General features: G+C 50.4%; 1 protein-coding gene across 1 annotated transcript in view; it reads right to left on the bottom strand.

The window, feature by feature from the left end:
• Positions 1-1062: 1062 nt before the first annotated feature.
• Positions 1063-18483, bottom strand: part of COL5A3 (collagen type V alpha 3 chain) — a 33753-nt gene continuing 16332 nt past the window's right edge. The window contains exons 27-67 of the mRNA XM_007488579.2: positions 18357-18410; positions 17568-17612; positions 17405-17458; positions 17199-17306; positions 16955-17008; positions 15832-15885; positions 15585-15629; positions 15357-15410; positions 15076-15120; positions 14874-14927; positions 14710-14763; positions 13892-13945; positions 13547-13654; positions 13040-13129; positions 12383-12436; positions 12028-12135; positions 11630-11737; positions 11457-11510; positions 11197-11250; positions 10921-11028; positions 10748-10801; positions 10484-10537; positions 10275-10328; positions 9997-10050; positions 9593-9700; positions 8783-8836; positions 8466-8519; positions 7460-7513; positions 6979-7032; positions 6701-6808; positions 6287-6340; positions 5938-5991; positions 5607-5714; positions 5229-5282; positions 5107-5142; positions 4841-4894; positions 4061-4286; positions 3789-3901; positions 3099-3167; positions 2611-2847; positions 1063-2150 (exon numbers count right to left, since the gene is read on the bottom strand). Coding sequence (XP_007488641.2) covers positions 2004-2150; positions 2611-2847; positions 3099-3167; positions 3789-3901; positions 4061-4286; positions 4841-4894; positions 5107-5142; positions 5229-5282; positions 5607-5714; positions 5938-5991; positions 6287-6340; positions 6701-6808; positions 6979-7032; positions 7460-7513; positions 8466-8519; positions 8783-8836; positions 9593-9700; positions 9997-10050; positions 10275-10328; positions 10484-10537; positions 10748-10801; positions 10921-11028; positions 11197-11250; positions 11457-11510; positions 11630-11737; positions 12028-12135; positions 12383-12436; positions 13040-13129; positions 13547-13654; positions 13892-13945; positions 14710-14763; positions 14874-14927; positions 15076-15120; positions 15357-15410; positions 15585-15629; positions 15832-15885; positions 16955-17008; positions 17199-17306; positions 17405-17458; positions 17568-17612; positions 18357-18410 — 3159 coding nt within the window. The 3' untranslated portion in view covers positions 1063-2003. The remainder of the gene's footprint in view (positions 2151-2610; positions 2848-3098; positions 3168-3788; positions 3902-4060; positions 4287-4840; positions 4895-5106; positions 5143-5228; positions 5283-5606; positions 5715-5937; positions 5992-6286; positions 6341-6700; positions 6809-6978; positions 7033-7459; positions 7514-8465; positions 8520-8782; positions 8837-9592; positions 9701-9996; positions 10051-10274; positions 10329-10483; positions 10538-10747; positions 10802-10920; positions 11029-11196; positions 11251-11456; positions 11511-11629; positions 11738-12027; positions 12136-12382; positions 12437-13039; positions 13130-13546; positions 13655-13891; positions 13946-14709; positions 14764-14873; positions 14928-15075; positions 15121-15356; positions 15411-15584; positions 15630-15831; positions 15886-16954; positions 17009-17198; positions 17307-17404; positions 17459-17567; positions 17613-18356; positions 18411-18483) is intronic.

The raw sequence follows: 18483 nt of genomic DNA, 5'->3' as shown, positions 1-18483 counted from the left end.
AAGAGGTTGTGACTTGCCCAAAGTCACACTATAAGGAGCAGAGACAGAATCTGAACCCAGAACCTCTGACTCAAGCTCCAGGGCTCTTTTTGACTGTGCTCCTCCGCCTGCTCTCAAAGGTTGTCTTCGCTTGCTCAGAGACATAACTGAGAGAGATTGAACCTGTGCATAAGAAGAGAGAATAAAGGCACAGTGCGGAGAAAGAGATAGAGATGAAGAAATGTGACAGAGATAGAGAGGAGGACAGAGAGGAAGATAGGGAAAGGGATGGAAATGGAAGATGGTATAGAGAGGGGAGGACAGAGCCAGACAGTCGCTGTTAAGGGTAATAATGAGGGACTGAGGGGCAGCTAGGATAGAGAGCCAGGTCTAGAGACCCAGAAGTCCTGGGTTCAAATCTGACCTCAGACACTTCCTAGTTGTGTGACCCTGGGCATGTCACTTATCTCCTTATTACTACCCTAACCATTATAGATCTTTTGCCTTAGTATCTAGTCTAAGATAGAAGGTAATTTTTTTTTAAGAGTGAGGGACTGGGATGGGACAGGGAGTGCCAGAGACGGATTGATGGGGGTGGGAAGTGGGAGAAAGGAAGAGAGGGTCGGGAACAAAAGGAATGACAAAGACAAAGTTGTGGAGGGGCCATTGCTGCAGCACCCTCCTCAACAGAAGCCCCTCTCTGCGTAGTCTCACTAGTTAGCTTAATTTTCTTATTGGCAAGGAGGCAGTTGTTTCCTTGGGCCTCTGCCTTTCCCCTGGGCTCGGGGAGAGCAAATCTTCTTGACCTAGTTCCCAGCTTTCCTGATTTATTTCTAGACTCCACAAATCCTGCTTCCTCGAGCCAGGCTGACCCTACTGGGCTGGAACTACGGCTGCAGCTGGGGTGGAGGCGGGGCATGTCAACAGGATCACTTGGGTGCTGGCTCTTCCCCTTCCCGGCAGGCTCTGCCTGGGGAGCCTGGGCATCCCGGGCACTTTAAAGGTGCTGCTAAGCAACCAACTCCGCCACGTGCCCATGGAAAGGGGATAGGGTTGGGGCAGTGACTTTGGAAACCACCAAAATAAAATTCCAATGTTTCCTTTTAATACACATTTGTATTAACAAGGGAAGGAGGCAGCACCATTGGGGGCACCTGCACGGCTGCCCCCATACCCCCAACAGCACCAGGGACAATCGAGGCCAGAGGAAAGCTGGAGTGAGGGGGGCCGGGTGGGTAAGGGCTGGTCCTGGGCCTTTGAGTTACGTGAGCCCTTCCCCTGCCCACCTGGGAAACGTCTCCCTTAGACCCAGATTCCTCTCGTAGCAAACCCTCGTGAAGGCCGGTTCCCTTTAGGCCAGACCTGAGTTGGAGAGGAGGAAGTGGGGAAGGGAACTGGGAGTCAGGGAGAACTGGATAGGGGGTGGAGCTCTTTGATGTCCATCATTCTCAATCCTCTGCCCCCGAACCTATCCAGAAATTGGCCTGCCCTCACCACTGAGCCACCCAGGCCATGAGAGGGAGTCATCTGAAGGGTCCAGTGCTTCACTAAGGTTAGGGTCATAGCACCAAGATTCTGGAGGGGCCTGAGGTGGCAGCTTTACCCGGCAGAAAGTTCATTATTTAGGAGCTCAGGACCCACCTGCTCCTGGACAGAATGAGCTACAATCCCTGGAGCCCATGAGGAAGGAGAAGTGGGGACCGGGGAGCAGGGTCATTGAAGAAACCACGACCTTACTCTGTGTCAATCTAGGAGGGAGGATCTGGGGCCCTTGGAACTGGGGGACCCAGACACCATGAGGTTAAACTTCGTTAGTGACAAAGTACACCAGTGAACCACAGGCTTCCATAGTCACAGCCATGGAAGATCAATAGGTCTCTCAGCCACAGCACCATGATGTCTGTCCATCCATCCATCTGTTCTGGGGACGGCTCTGGCTTGCTCTCCCCTAGCTTCTCTGCCTTGCCCCCACCCCCAACATTTGTATCCAGGGGTGGCTCCTTTTTTCTTTGTCCCCTCCAAGTTCAGCCGCTGAAGCAGACTGGGCCCAGCTCAAATCCAAACTTCTGGTTTGTCTGCCCGAAGTCTAACACGGCCACATCCCTTAGGGGTAGCTGGCCCACCTTGGAGGATCGGAGCTCCAGGACTGTCTGGGCATGGCCCTTCCGGAGCTGTGGACAGAGAGCAGAGAGCTAGAGGGGGAAGGGATTGCAGAGGTTCTGATTTTACAGACGAGGAAATTGAAGATAAGTGACTTGTCCAAGATCCCGAACTCAAGTCCTCTGACCAAACATCAACAAGATTTCCCCACCATTTTAAATTAGACCTGAGTAGCGGAGTGGTGAGGGGAAAATGGATATAAAAAATGGGAATCTGAAAGATCTATGGGAAGGGAATTCTTTTGGATCACCATCATTCCTACCTCACCTCCCACTCTACTGATGGGAAGGAATGGGTGTGTATGTGGGGGTCATCTGTCCCAGTCATAGCATCCCCTCACCCTTCTCTAGTCCCATGAACTATGACTCCTTTCCCTATGGTCCCTCACTCTTGTGTCCTTTCCTGCCAGAGGTCCCCAATCCCCTCTTACCAGTCTCCCTCCCAAGAGCCCTGCCTCTCCCTGTCCCTCACCCTGCAGCCATCGTGATGGGCCTGGATGGTGTCTGAGGTGCTGTTGTGGGACAGTTCTTCTCCATCAGCCCCTAGGAATCGGAGGGAGCGGCTGTAGCCACCCTCCCCCTCATCGAGCCAAGCCACAGAGTTCTGGCAGATGTAGGTGAAGCTCTGGCGGGCACTGGCACTCAATAGCTTCAAGAAGGTCAGCTGCACCACACGGACGGTATTGCCATCTGAGTCCACATAGGAGAACTGGGGGCCAACGCATCAAGTGTCATTCGTCAGAATCCTCTGGTCCTACTTCCCACCAATCCACATCTGGCCACACAGCTGGGTCCTAGCCTCAGCCCTCCCCCCACTTCTTTGTCCTGAGCCCTAACCCTGCTCAGTCCAGAGCCTATCCCTGTCTCTAACCTCTGAACCCAAACTTATTCCCTACCTCCATCCCAGGCCCCTACCCACCCCCAACCCAGACCTTTTATTTTCCTGTTCTTCTTCCTCACCTTCTTCCCTCTTTTAAATGTGCTATACCAGTTCCCTGGCTTCTCCCGAGACCAGGCTGCCAGCTTTACCTAAAGCCAAAATGGGAGAGGGATCGAGGAAGGTTATTCACTAGCAATCCTTTATACCTTCCCCACCCAAGCCCCATGTGGTGGGCCTGGAAGGGTTGATGCATGGAGAAGGATATCAAGGCTTTCTCCCATCCCAACCCACAAGCCCCAGATCCCCATGGACCATACCCAGAGCTTGAGATTCCCATGACTTGAATATCCGCTGACCAGGGTGGTCTGAACACTGACTATCTTGGGCTCCCATTAACCAGGGGCATCTCAACTCACTGACCATAGGGGTCTGAGTTTCTAGGGAAATAGCCAAGAAGTTCTAAGGAGCTGACATGAAGGTCAAGCGGAGCCAGTAGGAAGCCTGTGTCAGTCAGCCTTTGTCACATCAAATCAAGCCAGAGAGTTAATGTGACCTTGAGAATTCAGAGAAACAGTAATTCCCCAAGGCCTAGGAGGCTGGGAAGGGGAATGGAGGGAGAGGAAGGAGATGGAATGGGAAGTGCTAGGGAGGAAGGGGGAGGAAAGCAGAGCAGATGGAAGGAGAGGAGAGGGGTGGAAGAGGAAAAAGGGGAGAAGTGGGGAGGGGAGAGGAGAAGAGAGGGAAAGAGGGAAGGAACATGCCTTACTTACCACTTCAAACTTCTTATCAGGAAAGATGCATGTCTCTCCTCCTGCTGTGAAGTTACAAAAAACCCTAAAAGCATCTCTTGAGCAGCCTTGGTTGGGATCGATCCAATATTCCCCTGAAAGAGAGGCAGGGTAAGAATTGGGCTATTGAGGAACCAGTTACTAGTATCCCTCAGGCTAGGCTCGGTCCTCGCTAGCCCTGACATCCTGCTCCTTTCCCTCTGAATACCAGACCAGCATCTTCTGGACATCCACAGCCCTCCAGGTCTTCTTACCATCAGGTAGGTGGGGATGGCTCCGACCAAGCTCCTTACACACCAGGCCAGGGCTCTCCTGGGTCCCTCGAGGACTTCGTAGCTGATCTATTTCATTCTTCAGGGAGCTGAGGGAGGCGTACACTTCCTCCAGGCCACTCTCACTGGGCCCAGGCACTCCCTCAGCTGATCGCCGCCGCCGGGACCCCCCCATGGGCAGGAGTTCCCCCACCTCTGATGGGGGGCCCTATGAGGGTGAAGACAGAGATGGCAAAATGGAGGGGCAAAGAAAGATGGGGAGAGACCGAGACGGAAGTGGAGGTGAAGATGGAGATAGAAATGAATGAAGAGACAGAGACAAATGGAGAGGAAGATAGATAAGAAGACTACAGAGACACAGAAGCAGAGACGGAGCAAGGAATGGGTAGAGAAATGGATTTAGAGACAGAGAGAAAGTGACAAGTAGAAAAGAAATAAAGATGCAAATACAGAGACAAATGGATAGAGCCAGAGAAAAAAGAGAAAGGGAGGAGAGACAGAGCAAGGAGGGATGAGAACAAGAACAATAGGTATGGACAGAGACACACAGAGACACAGTGCAGACTGGGAGGATCCATGGGGCTCATGGAATCATTTCTCTTCCTCCCACAGACCTGGGTCAGGTGCCCCAGCTACAAAGGCTCTCTGTGGGGTGAGGTGGGTAAGCAAAATGGAAGGCTTCATTCCCACTTCCGTTTCCCAGGTTCCTAACCTCAGACCTGAGCCCCCATCCCTTCCTCCTGTTTTGGATGGGTGACTCACCGGGGGTCCAGGTGGTCCTGGGGGTCCTGCATCTCCCTGGGGGCCGGTGGATCCCTAAATGGAAGAACGGTTCAGAAGGGGACCAAGAGCTAGATGGAACTATCCAACTTTCCAATTCCCATTTCGGGGGAAGAGCAGACTCCTAACTGGAGGGAAGGGCTTCTACATTGCTGGCATCTCCTGGGATCTCTGGTTGCATTGTGAGCAGAGACTGCTCCTTGGACTTAAAGGGTTTAGAATGGGTAGGGATGCTAATACTTACTCACCGGTGACCCTTTTGACCCTTTCTGCCCCAATGGGCCCTGTGAGGGAAAGGAAGAGAGATGGAGCTTTACTTCTAGTCAAACCCACTCCAAGCACATACCCACACACTTCTCGTCATACTTACCGCCAAACCCGGGGACCCAGGGTGGCCCAAAGGGCCTTTAGGGCCTCGGAGACCCTGGCAGGAAGGAGAAGGAGAACTTCAGGGTCAATATCAGAGGTTCTGCTTCTGAACATAGAATATGGCTACCCCCTTCTCCACTACTCTCCCCTGGAAAGCAGGGTCCTTGCTCCCTTTTGGATCCCCTAGACAACCCACAACTTCCCCTGTACTACAGCAGTTCCTAGGTGCAGAACCCCCCCTCCCCCAGCCTCACCCCTCAGAACAAATCTCTTCCCAGATACCTTAGACAAATATCCTCAGCCCTTTCCCCTCAAATCCAGGAACATATTTCCCCACCACAACCACCGAAAAAAGACTTGACTCCATGGGGACACTCACAGGTTCTCCTTTGGGGCCTGGGCTGCCTTGTATCCCTGGGACCCCTTGGTCTCCCTTCTCGCCAGCCTCCCCAGGAGGGCCGATTAGGCCAATTAGCCCAATATGACCCTAGGAAGAAGACGGATAGGACTGAGCCTAGGCACTCGGAGGAGAAGGAAGCTGCTTCTCCCAGAGCGTCAAGGTGAGGCTCCTGGGAAAAGAAGAGATGTTTTCCCCCAGGCCTGAGTGAAACAGGGATGTGGGTATGGAGCTGAAACCTCCCAAGAGCTGAGAGAGAGAAGGGGAAGGATTAGTGGAGAGGGGCACAGAGGGGGACCACGAGGGCTATTACCTTCTCCCCCTTGAAGCCAGGATCCCCCTTCAGGCCGGGGAGGCCACTGGGCCCCTGGAGAGAGAAAGGTGGGGTCAGGGCCACATGGCATCAGCTACTTGGACATAAGCATGCTTGTACCCTGAGCCAGAGCAGAGTAAGGTGGGGTGAGGTATGTGGTCAATGTAGATCACCCCCTGGCTGTCCAGAAAGGTGGAATTCAGGCATCCCACCCCAAATTTCTGACCCCAAATCCCAGCATTGGGGATGGTCAGTGTATGTGATCAATCAATGCAGCTGGGTCAGCAGAGTTCATAAGTGCTCCAGACACTAGCAGGGTTAGATTTCTAGGATAAGAACAGTGGCTTACCAGGGGCCCCGGGGGACCCATCTGTCCAGGGGGCCCAAGAAGACCTGGCTCACCCTAAGGATACAAAAATAGTACAGGATATGAGCTCTTGAGTAAGGAGTGAGGACTGTGTATATGGGGAGATGGTCTCACTTCCCAGTGAAGAATCCTTTCCTTCCCCTCCCACATGCCCCCAACCCACAGGTCTATCTGGGTTGAAGAAAGAGCCCAAGACATTCTTTTTGTCCATTCTAGGGGGAGCCAATCCCCTAATGTAGGAGCTTTTTTTAGCCATCCAATAGGAGTGCCCAGCTAGCCACTCCAGTCCCAGGGCCCATCAAAAGGAAAGCCAGAGGCACCCTTCCCTACCTATGGGGACTGTAGCCAAAGGTTCCTTCTGTCCCCCAACCCCAAAGCCTCTTTCCCCCGACTCACCGAGGGGCCAGGAATCCCTGGAAGGCCCTCAGCCCCAAGCCGTCCGGGGGGGCCCCTGGGACCCACTAGGCCTGACCTTCCAGGGGGGCCATCAGGTCCAGGCTGACCCTGGGAAGAGGAAGTAGATAAGGTCAGTTAGTCAAGCATTTCTTAAGTGGCTGCTATGTGCAAAGAAGCCACCTAAAGGATAACTACAATCAGTGCATGGTTCCAAGGGTTCATGTCGTAAAGGAAGCACTTTAGAGGAAGACACTGACAGAGGTTGGGGGGGGACTTACCTTGGCCCCCTTCTCCCCTTCTCTGCCCTCATGACCCATCCGACCACCAGGACCCTAGAGAAAGAACGTATGGGAGTGAATGTGTGTGAGTCCGAGTGACTACTTTAAAAAATGTTTTTCAATGAACAAGCATTCATTGGGTCTCCCTCCCACTCCCCCACCCCCAAATGAACAAAATGCAAAAGAAAACCCTCTTAACAAGTATACAAAAAGGATAGCAAAGCAAATTCCTGTACAAAACTGGGAGTCTCATTTTGCATCTTGAATTCATCACCTCTCTGGGCCTGACTATTTGTTTGGGAGACTCTAGAGGAGATTTCTGCTCAGACAAGGGTTGGACTAGGTGAGCCCTGAGATGATTTCCAACTATGGGAATCTTTGATTCTGAGTGTATTCAGATCTGGCTCTGTTCCTGGGACAATGGAAGTGGACTGGCACAGGGACAGGTTTAAGCCAAAGGCAATCCTAAGTGATCACTTACCCTTTTCCCAGGAGGCCCTGGAGGGCCAGGCTCCCCAGAGGCACCAGATGGGCCCTGCAGAGAGATCTCTGTGGTCAGGAAACAGACCCTACCCTATCCAGCTGCCTCCCTACTTCCCTCTCTCCATCCCCCAGGGTCCATCCCCCTCTCTGGGCATTTCTTCTGGCTGTCCCACATGCCTAGAATGCCTTTCCTCTTCTATTCTGACTACTGATCTCCCTGGCTTCCTTTATGTCCCAACTAAAATCCCATCTTCTATAGGAAATCTGCTCTCTTAATTCTGCTTAATCCTAATGCTTTCCCTCTTTTAATTATTTCCTATTTACACTGTATATCATTTGCTTTGTACATATCTGTTTGCATGTTGTCTCCTGCATTAGACTTGAGGGCAGACTATCTTTTGGATCTTTTTTATTCCCAGGCACTGTGCTAATATATATGTGTGCATATATATGTACATATATATATATATATGTTTATTGAATTGAATTAAGCTGTAAGATCACAGAGTCATCTAGTGATTCAACTCTTTTATTTTACAGATGAGGAAACTGAGGTCCAGAGAGACCAAGTAATTTACCAAAGATCACAGGAAGGCAGAACTGAGATTGGAACCAAAGTCTACAAATCCACTATACTGTATTGTCCCATCTCCCATGACAATGAATTGTGAGGAATTGGTCCCATCCTTGACATAGGAACATCACCTCTTCCAGTCTTTGTAGACTGTACTTTTGAACTTTGCCAAACTCTGCCAATACTCACATGTTCTTCCCTCACTCTCAGCCCTGCTCTACCTCTCTACTCACTGACCCTCAGTCTCCTTCACTTACTAAACCCTAAATTCCCATCCTCACTCATCAATCCCTAGCCTCCTTCAACCCCTGACCTTCAGCTTGCTCCAACTCACAGATTTTCCCCAACTTTATCTAAATCTCCCCAACATTCCTCCCAACTTCCCCTTCATTCCCACTCCCACCCTCAGGCGCCTCAGCTCCTCACTCACCGGAGCCCCGACATCCCCGTGGTCCCCTTTCTCCCCCTGGACACCTTCTTTGCCCTAGCGGGAAGAAAGAAGAAGTTGGAGGTAAACTGGCAGGTAAAGGCAGGTTTATTTACAGTTAGAGTCTTACCCTGGCAATGAAGTGAAAGTTGTTGGAGGAGAGACTTAGGGGAAATGCTGGGCTCAGCCAGCACCAAAAAGGAGAAGCGTACATTCAGACCTAGCTAAGTCTGATGAAGAGAAGTAAGGATAGCTTAAGAGGAGATGCTGGGCATAAGAACCAGGTAAGGGGCATAGGTAAGGGTAAGGACTATACTTACAGCAACACCGGGGTCTCCAGGTGGGCCAGGGTCTCCAGGGAATCCTGTGGGACCCTGTAATCCCAAGAATAAGGGGTCACAGCCTTCCCATTTATCCACCTGCTTACTACTGAGGTCTAAATCTTTCCTATGTGTTTCGGGGAGACTTGGATAGGGATCTGGAACTCTAAGAGTTTGGGGGGATTACTGGGTGGGACTTGGGAATGAAGACTTCAGAGAGGCTGCTACTCTAAAAAGCCACAGACCTTCTGTATCAGAGACCCCTTGTCCCAAAACAAGTGTCTGTTGGACACTACAGTCAGAGGACCCAGATGCTATTCCTTCATTCACTCATTCACTCACTCTCTCATCATTCATTTATTCATCCATCTATCTATCCATTCATTTATTCATTCACTCACTCATCCATCCATCCATTCACCCATTGATTCACTCACTCATCCATTCACTGTCCATATTCATTCATTCACTCACTCCTTTCATTCACTCTTTCATTCATGCATTCACTCATTGAGTGTTTTATACTCATTCATTTCACATAGTCATTACACAGTTACCTCCTGAGTATTCAGCCCTGTGCTGGTGGTGCCAGAAGACATATGACCCCCCCTCCCTGCCTATCCTTGAGGGGATCACAGAGCAATGGGCTTCTTACATGGGGGAAGGGTTACTGAAAGTGAGGGGGAGCCTGTAGCTTCAGCAGTGGCAAGAGAGTATTTAGGGATGGGATGTGGGGCCCTAAAATAGAGTTCATCAACCCCTCTTCTAATTATTCCTCCCCCACCATAGCTCACAGGCCTCAGAACTTACCAGACTCCCTTTGGCCCCATCTTCACCAGGAGGTCCTTTCTTCCCTGGGGGGCCTGCAGCCCCCGATGGTCCTGAGTCCCCCTTTTCACCAAACTCTCCTTTGGATCCCTTCATAGAGATGATGGTCAGGGGTCAGTGTGGTTTGGAACTACTAAAGGCATCAGGGATCATTGTGGATTAGGAATACTCAAGGGATCAGGGATACTGGTATGGACCTGGTTCTACACAAAGATCAGTGGTTTAAGTGGCCCAAGGGTCAGGAGTCAGCATGGCCTGGGACTGCCTAAGTGACCAAACATTAAGTGGGCTTAAAATGCCCCCTCTGGGAACTGAGTCCACAATATTAAGCACAAATATAGAGGAGAAGGGATGGGGAGAACTGAGTAAGGAGCTAAGACACTTGCCATTGGTCCAGGTTTTCCTGGGGGACCAGGGTCCCCCACTTCCCCAGGTTCACCCTAAAAGAAAGAAAGGTATGAGAGACAAAAAAGGAAGAGGAAATAAAAAGAGTTTGGGTTGTGGTGGCGAGATGAAGACACAATTTAGGGATGTTTTAAGTCACTGGATAATGGGAAATGACCTAAGAGCAATACTCTTCCCCACCAAAGTAGGGGGAAGGATTGAAATGTGACTAATTAGGACCTTGCTACCATACCTCTCAGCCCCTTTCCTTTTCACCTACCTTTTCTCCAACAGCCCCTGGTTGACCAACACCCCCAGGTAGCCCTGGAGTTCCCTAGAAAGAATGGGAGAGAGGTAGAAATGTGACTTCTAGCTAGAAATGCTGCCACAAACTAGGAATATATGAGAGCTGTGAGATTGTGTCACCTTCAGAGAGATAAGCCATTCCCTTGCTTTGTCCATGGAGCCTCCAGATACAAATTTACTTACCTCTGACCCACTAGGGCCCTGGGGTCCTCGGGGGCCTGGAGCACCATGGGGACCCTACAAGGGAATGGGGGAAAGGGACACTCAAAGATCCCCAGAGAAGTATATCTCCAAGGTACTTTGAGGATTCCCTAAATTCCATCCCACCCAAGTAACCCAGATCCCTGACACAAAGGAGCTCCCAAATAACTTATGATGCACTGCCTTCTCCCTCCCATACGTGCAAGGGTATAAATGAATAGCCCTGTGCTTTGTCAGCATATATACCATGGAGCCCACATCTCCGATCTCTCCTTTCTCTCCAGGTGGTCCTGGCATCCCCTGGCAAGAGAGACCATCAGAGTCATCAGAGGATAGAAGAGAGCCTCATCCAATAGGGGGAAATCCCTAGGGAAAGGATGGGACCTATCCCACCCCACCTGCCCAGCATGCGTACCCACCTGTAGGCCAGGGGGACCAATTCCACCAGGGAAGCCCCTCACACCATCATCTCCTTTCTGTCCAAAGAGACCTGGTGGACCCCGACGTCCTCGTTCCCCATCTGCACCCTAGAAAGGAATCAGGATCCTAAATTGGTGGTCAGGAATCAGTGATGGGGTTAGAGTTTAGAGATCATTCATCAGAGATGGGGTTGAGAATGACAAGAGTTGAGGCATATGATCTTGGTGAATCTCTTCCTTATTTCCTTGGTGGGGATGGGGTAGGAAGATACTCACTGGAGAGCCTGGGTGTCCGACAGGACCTTGAATCCCTGTTGGTCCGGGAGGGCCCTGAGGGGACAAAGAATCAGAAATGTCTGGAGCCAGGGAGGAGCCCACCTTAGATTCAGGATGTGGGGCCCAGAGTAAGGAAATTCTTCTATCTCACCCACCTGGTATCCCCCAGATCAATATCCTCCCCCTCTGCCCTATTCCCACTCCCCATCCCCCTTGTCTTCCCTTGTCATCACATAGAATATCTCCTCACCCCTACTCACCGGCTCCCCTTTGTCTCCTTTGCTCCCTTTGTGACCTGGGGCACCCATTTCCCCCTGGAGGAAAGAAAGGCTGAAAAGGAATCCTAGCCCCAGTCCCAGCTTACCACTTCATCTTCTCTCCACCATTGCCTTTTCTTTCTCCCTCCCATCATTCACCTCTTCTTCCCTCTTACCTTGTCCCCATCTTCTCCAGCTGGCCCTGCTGCTCCAGCTGGTCCTAGAGGGCCTGGAAGCCCTGGAATGCCATCTTTCCCTGTTGGGCCAGGAGGTCCACGCTCTCCCTAAGGGGGGGGGGAGTTTTCACCAGGGGCTTGTGTGGGCCACATGCCCCCTGCTTCCCAATGGGATAATAGACTGAGAAAGGGAATGGTGAGGCAGTGACCCCAAATCCTCAGTGTGTATGAAGGAGTCCATGAGTCAACTGAAGCAAGACTAAGGAGGAAGGGGAAAGTTGGGGAGGAAGGAGGGGTTCAGGGAGTTAAGTTGTCTATGGGAGCTTGTATTGTGTTGAAAAGACCTGAGAGGATGGAAGAACATTTGGGGGACTGAGCTTACTGTCTTTGTTACTTACTGAGGCTCCTATTTCTCCAGCAGGGCCAAGAGGTCCTTGCCCACCCCCTTGACCGGGCAACCCAATGCCTCCAGCAGGGCCCACAGGACCACGTTCTCCGGGAGGACCCTGTACAAGGTGGGGATAGGGCAGAGAATCCAATTCAGGCCAGTTTCCCTGTGGATTGCCTCAGCTACCCAACTTCAACCCTTAAGAGTACCCAGAGTGACCCTGGGCAAGTCACTTGACCCCCATTGTCTAGCCCTTACCACTCTTCTCCCTTGGAGCCAATACACAGAATTGACTCCAAGATGGAAGGTAAGGGTTTTATAAAAAATAAAAAAGAGTACCCAGACCAGGACTGAGCTATACTTACATTGGCACCGATGGGGCCAGGGGGGCCCTGTGACCCCTTCAGGCCAGTTGTTCCCTTGGGAGAGAAAAGGGATATGAGATGATTCAAAGTAAAAGTCCTTTAATCATTCTCCATTTCAGATGTCCCCCCACATTCTTCCCCTTTCCCTTACACCAACCAGCTAGACCAAGATTCAGCTTTTGAGAGGTTAGTCTAACCAGGGTCCACTGAGAGCTCTCTTCCTCTGAGCCCCCAAAGCCCTTGGAACCTTCACTCCTTGGATAGCTCTGAGCACACGTGATCTTTTGGCTCTCCTTTCAAGTGAGTCCATCCCCTTTGTCCAGATCCCTCTCCCCAGAGCTCCCTGAAGACAAGTCCTGAGTCTGCTCCTTAGGTCTTTCCCATACAGTGAGTTCCCGGAGGGGAAGGCTCAGTCTGTTCCTTCTCTCCTTCCCTCAAGACAAGGAGCCCTCTGAGGGCAGGAACTGGGCTTGCTCCCAGACAGCTAGCCTTGTGAAGGCAGGGTCTATTCCTTCGGTCTCTTCCAGGTCCTAATCTCCCTTAGGGCAGGTCCTGAGTCTGCTCCTTCCTTTTCCCCAGATATTGAGCTCCCTGAGAGCAGGACCCAGCCTTGGGCACACACAGGTGGTGGGATGAGGGAGGGGAGCTAATGCTTACTGTATCTCCAGGGGCTCCTCGAGGGCCAGGGAAGCCTTGAGGACCAGGGGGGCCATCTTTCCCAATGGGTCCAGGTGGTCCAGGGTCTCCCTGTCACAGCATTGGGCAGAGATGTCATATCCCAGGCAGTGAAAGGGATTTATATACCCACCCTTTCCCCTATATGAGGGTTATGATCCATATCCAATGGAGGAGTCCATGTTCACCCTATCCCTTCCTCTGGCTGTTGAGAGATTGAGATCAGCCTCTTAGAGATTAAAAAAGGGAGTGCCCTGGGGGCAACCAGGTGACTTGGTGGATGGAGAACCAGGTCTAGAGATGGGAGGTCCTGTGTTTAAATCTGACCTCAGATAACTCTTAGCTGTGTGAGCTGGGCAAATCACTTAACCCCCATTGCCTGGTTCTTACAGCTCTTCTGCCTTGGGACCAATATGCAATATTGATGTTAAGATAGAAGGTAAGGGTTAAAAAAGGGGTTGGAAGCACAAATTCCCAGGGATGGCTTACCTGGGCCCCTTCCCTTCCCAACAGCCCGGGCAGCCCCTGCTCTCCAGGGGGTCCAGGAGGGCCTGGATGGCCCCTTTCACCTAGTGGCCCTGTTTCACCAGCCTTCCCCTAAGAAAGAAAAAAATGGGAAGAACTTGTCTGCAAGTCTGGAGCGTAGGAAATGGGAAAGTGGTTCTATGACTCCAGACCCTACTTCCTCTAGAACTGGCCTTCTGACAAGAGTAGAATTGAGGGATGAGAGAAGGACTTCAAGAAATCTGCCCCAACCATGTCTGCCCCTTCCCCTAGCCCATGCATCCAGAGTCTCCCCAAACTTGGCTTGAAGTCTCTAGGGATTCATCTGACCTGGGGGCCAATGACACCAGCGGGTCCTGGGGAACCTGTCTGGCCCTGGAAACCCTGGGGATGAAAAAAGGATAAACATGAGATCTGGTTTTGATGAAGAGGGTTATAGGGTCAAATAATCATAATTCCCATTTCTTTAGTCAGTTGCACTTTACAAATTGATCTCCTCCCCAGCAAACCCCAGATGGAGGTAATCATAACAATAATAATAACAGCAAGAATAATAGTATTTCTATAGCCCTTTAAGTACTTTACAAGTATTATCTCATTAGGCTCTCACAATAACCTTGGGAGATAGGTATTATATTACAATTCCCATTTAACGGATGGGAAAACTGATGTTGGGAGGAGGTAGCTTATTACTTTCTTTTACAAATTAGGAAATGAAAGCCAAGAAAGGAGAACTGACTTCAGGTCATATGATTAGTCAGAAGCAGAATTAGGAATGGAATCGATTTCTTCCATGGCATTTCACTGAAGGAACCAGGAGAAAAGAACTTAAGGAGGCCATGGGGGAGAGCTGGAAGAAAGGGAAGCAGGAAAGAGGGTGGCCTTGGGAAAACATGAGCAGAATTTGGAGGAAAGGAGGTGGAGGGGATTGTGGGAGAATTCTGGGAAAAGGGGTTAGGAAGACCCTGAAGAATTGGGTGGGAATGGGGGGGGGAGTGGAGGGGACATGAGCAAACAGTAAGAGGGGTGAGAAAGTAGAAAGCAAGGACAATATCGGTTAAGTCCTAAGAGGGGTCTGAAGAGGAAGAGTTGGAGTCAACATGGGGAAGGAGATAGACAGGACATGGGTAGGTCTGGGCAACTCTTACCAATTCTCCCCGCTGCCCAGGGTGCCCAGGTCTTCCTTCCTTCCCTGCAGGGCCCTGGAGAAAGATTTTCAGGGCAATAAGGGAGAGGAGTCATGGAACATTAGGACACTGTCCCTCCTCCACCCAAAACCTCTTCCCCCACTCTATAGAACAGAATAACTCACTGGAGGTCCTTTTGGCCCAGGAAATCCAGGAGGTCCTGTCAGACCTTGTGGGCCCTGGAACAAAAGAAGATGGTTAGCTGGACCCTCTTTCATCTGCTTGGACACTCTCTAGTACAAATACTTCTAGAAATAGCTTTCCCAACCCCCATTCCCTGGAGCCCACAACCCCAAGACCTGCCCAACACTACCGTGCCCCACTGACCTTTTCTCCAGGAACCCCTGGAGCACCGTCATGGCCCACATCTCCCTAGGACAGAGAGAAGCTCAACTCAGAAAAGACTAAACTGGAGAGTTTAGGAGGGTCTGAGAGACCATAATGCAGACTGTTCCTGTTTGAAAAGTCCTAGGCAAGGACACAAAAATGCCTTGACCAAAACATGTACCCCATTCACAGATTTGAGAGGATTTCACTATTAAGCAGTTTGTAAGGAAGGGGAAATTTGGGGTCTTGATGGAGGGAGTGCTACACACCCTCTTCCATACCTTGGGGCCTGGTTTTCCTGTGGGACCATTCTGTCCTCTCTCTCCACGGGATCCCTAAAGAAAAGAAAGCAATGAGACAGAGGGAATAGGAGGGGAAGTCCAAGGTTAAGTAGTCCAAGCCTTTGCCCTTTCATTCTTCTCTCCATTTTCTCTTTCTCATTCATCCTTCCCACCCTGGGAGGAGACAAGAGTTTAAACGATGGACAGTAGAAGAGAGAGTTTACTCACTGGTGGTCCCCGCTCTCCTTCCTGTCCTGGCTGACCAGCCTTCCCCTGAAAGAGAGAGAGGAACAAGGAGAGTAAGGTCACATCAGCATAGCTGGGCAAGAGGATGACAGATCAGATAGACAGGAAGGAAGGCAGTGGGAAGGGGAGGAAGGCATAAGCCTCAGCCCCTTCACCATAAAGTACATGCACAGTCTCCCACCCAGACACACTCCATAGATTGCCGTCTCTCCCTCTGCCCTTTGCTCACCCGTTTCCCTTTCTCTCCAGCCAGACCCAATGGTCCTGGAAACCCATTGGATCCCTGAATGAGGAGAAGCAGAGAGGAGATAGGGGCTGAGTGGGGCAGCAGGGAGATGGGAGGAGGGGGGGGTACTGCCAATTTATACATCTTTCCTGCCCTGGAATACTCTTCTCTTTCCTCTGGGCCCATTCTACCCTCTCCAAGGTCTAGTTCTGCCACCTCCTCCATATTCCCTTCTGCCTCACTGGCATCTCTCCCTTCTCTGAAAGGTCAGAGGCCTTGTGCTCACAAAAGCAGGGGCTCACAGCCGGAAGGCACATCAGAGGCTATCTAGTTCAACTCATACTTGTTTGAGAATCCTCCTGGCAATACTTGCCTCAAATTATCCTCCAATATTGCCAGTTGTTTTTCCTAATCTGTTCTTTTTCTTTTTTCTCTCTATTACAAAGAAAGCCTTGCTGTGGGCTAGGGAGAGATGAGAGCCATAAATGAGAGGGATTGTAAAAATAAAAGGCATAAATAAGCCTTTAAAAGAATCCTCAACTAGCTTCTACATGAATAACTCCAGTGATGGGTAGCTCAACATCCTCTTCCCCCCATTCCTTATCAGGAATCATGCCTACCCAAGGCAGCCCATCAAACTTCAGAAGAGCTCTAATCATCATAAAGCTTTTCCTTATATTGAACTGAGATCTCTGCCATTTCCCCCCACCCCACTGCTCCCCATGGGTGACTCAATGACCAAGGTGAATAAAATTAGTCCCTCTTCCCTATTGCCATCCTTTAAATACTTGAAATAGAGTACTTCGAGCCTCCCAAGTCTCTTCTTCTTCAGGCCAAAACCTTTCCACTTTTTTCCTTGTATGACATGGTCTCTAGTCTCCCCACCATCTTGGTTGCCCTCCTCCAGACTGTTTTCTAGGTAGATATGTGACTTTCCTAGACTATGAGTGTCTTCATAGACTGTCTTTCTCTTCTCTATATGTGGTCAGGGTGCTTAGCAACCTCATCAACCATTGGTAAGAACTTCACAGAAATTGAATTAACTCAAGATGTGTCTGATTCTTTCCTCATCCTCTTGCCACAGGTTAGGGTTTCTGAGACCCCTGCCCATTCTCCATTTCCTTGCCTTAGGACCTTGACGACCTGGATATCCTGGAAGACCTGGGATACCAAGCTTGCCCTGGCAAGAGAACAAAGGGTAAATGTCAGATCAATCAGTCCTTTGGAGGGTATCCAGAGTCCAGGCAAGAGGTCAGACAATAGCTGGGTATAGTCAGGGGTGAAAGGGTAGAGGATCAAAGCCAAGGAGACATAAATGGAGAACATGGTACCAGTGAGGAAGTTGGAGAGGTTGATCTCTCTTTTCATACCTTCTCCCCAGCTGGGCCAGGGGGTCCCTCTTCACCCAGCAATCCTGCCTGACCCTTCAGTCCTTCAGGCCCATCCTCTCCTCTTGGGCCCAGGGGGCCAGGATCACCCTGGAACAGAGAAGATACCCATTGTTAACTCAACTCCTCATACTTCCTTTTCCCCATCTGCCACCCCATGCCATCAATTCCTCATTTTGTAATCTTACTCTATCTCCTTTTAGACCTGCATCACCCTTAAAGCCTGGGAAGCCATCTTCTCCCTGGATTGGGGGAAAGCACATAAGAGAAAAATAAGGTTTTTGAGGGAGAAGCACAGAAAGGGCTTCAAAATTTGAAGAAAGAATCTCAACCCCTTACTTTCTCTCTTACCTTCTCGCCTTTTTCTCCCTTTAGACCTCGGTTTCCAGATGTGCCCTATAGAGATAAAACTTGTGCTCAGAACCCCTCTATAGGGAAACATATAATTGGGATCTCTTAATCCATTATACCTTTGCTAGGGAGCAAATTTGGTCCAACCTACTAGGACCTTAGTCAAAGCCATTATCTCCTAGGAAGTATTAATACATGATCCTCCTCCCAATTTATCCCTATGCCCACCCATATCCAGATAAAATCAGGTTAAAATCAATACTAAGGGCAGACTTGGAGGTCTCATACTATATAAAGTGGGTTGTCTTTTTTGACCCTTCTCAGTTCACTTAAGTTTTTCCTTCTATCTCCTCCCTATCTGATTCCTGGAGTCATGTAGTATTTGCTGGTGGTAGGGGGAGCAGTTGACTGGTGGTATCCAGACAGTCTGCCTCTAGGCTCCTTCTGCCCTTCTGGAGAGACACTCAGCTCCTCCCTCCCTCCTGGGAGCCCAACATTCCATCCCAGCCCTTTGTCTCACTTAGGAGCCCCTGGAACATTCTTTGGTCACACAATGTGTGACTCTGTGCTCTGGCTACAATGTGACTTTGTGCTGGGCTACAATATGACTTTGTGCCCCAGATTGTGGTCCACTCCCTGACCAGCCAGGCCTTGACCTTCTCTCCATATACCCAAGGGTCCATAGTGAGTCATTTTATCATTAGAGCCTGTTCTTAGAGTCTGGATCCTATGGATTGCCCAAATACGGGATTCTGCCCACTTTGCCAACAGAGCATGGGCATTACGTACCTTCACTCCTCGCTGACCAGGATATCCTGTTGGGCCTGTGGCCCCTTCTGGCCCCTGGGAATGAACCAGAGTCAGCATTCAAATTAATCATTCTTTACCTCTCCAACCTCTCAGATCTCCCAAGTTT

This window comes from Monodelphis domestica, chromosome 3 (genome assembly GCF_027887165.1).
Source record: "Monodelphis domestica isolate mMonDom1 chromosome 3, mMonDom1.pri, whole genome shotgun sequence".
NCBI lineage: Eukaryota > Metazoa > Chordata > Mammalia > Didelphimorphia > Didelphidae > Monodelphis > Monodelphis domestica.
The sequence above is the reverse complement of the archived record's forward strand: the minus strand, read 5'-3'. Positions and strand labels throughout refer to the sequence as shown.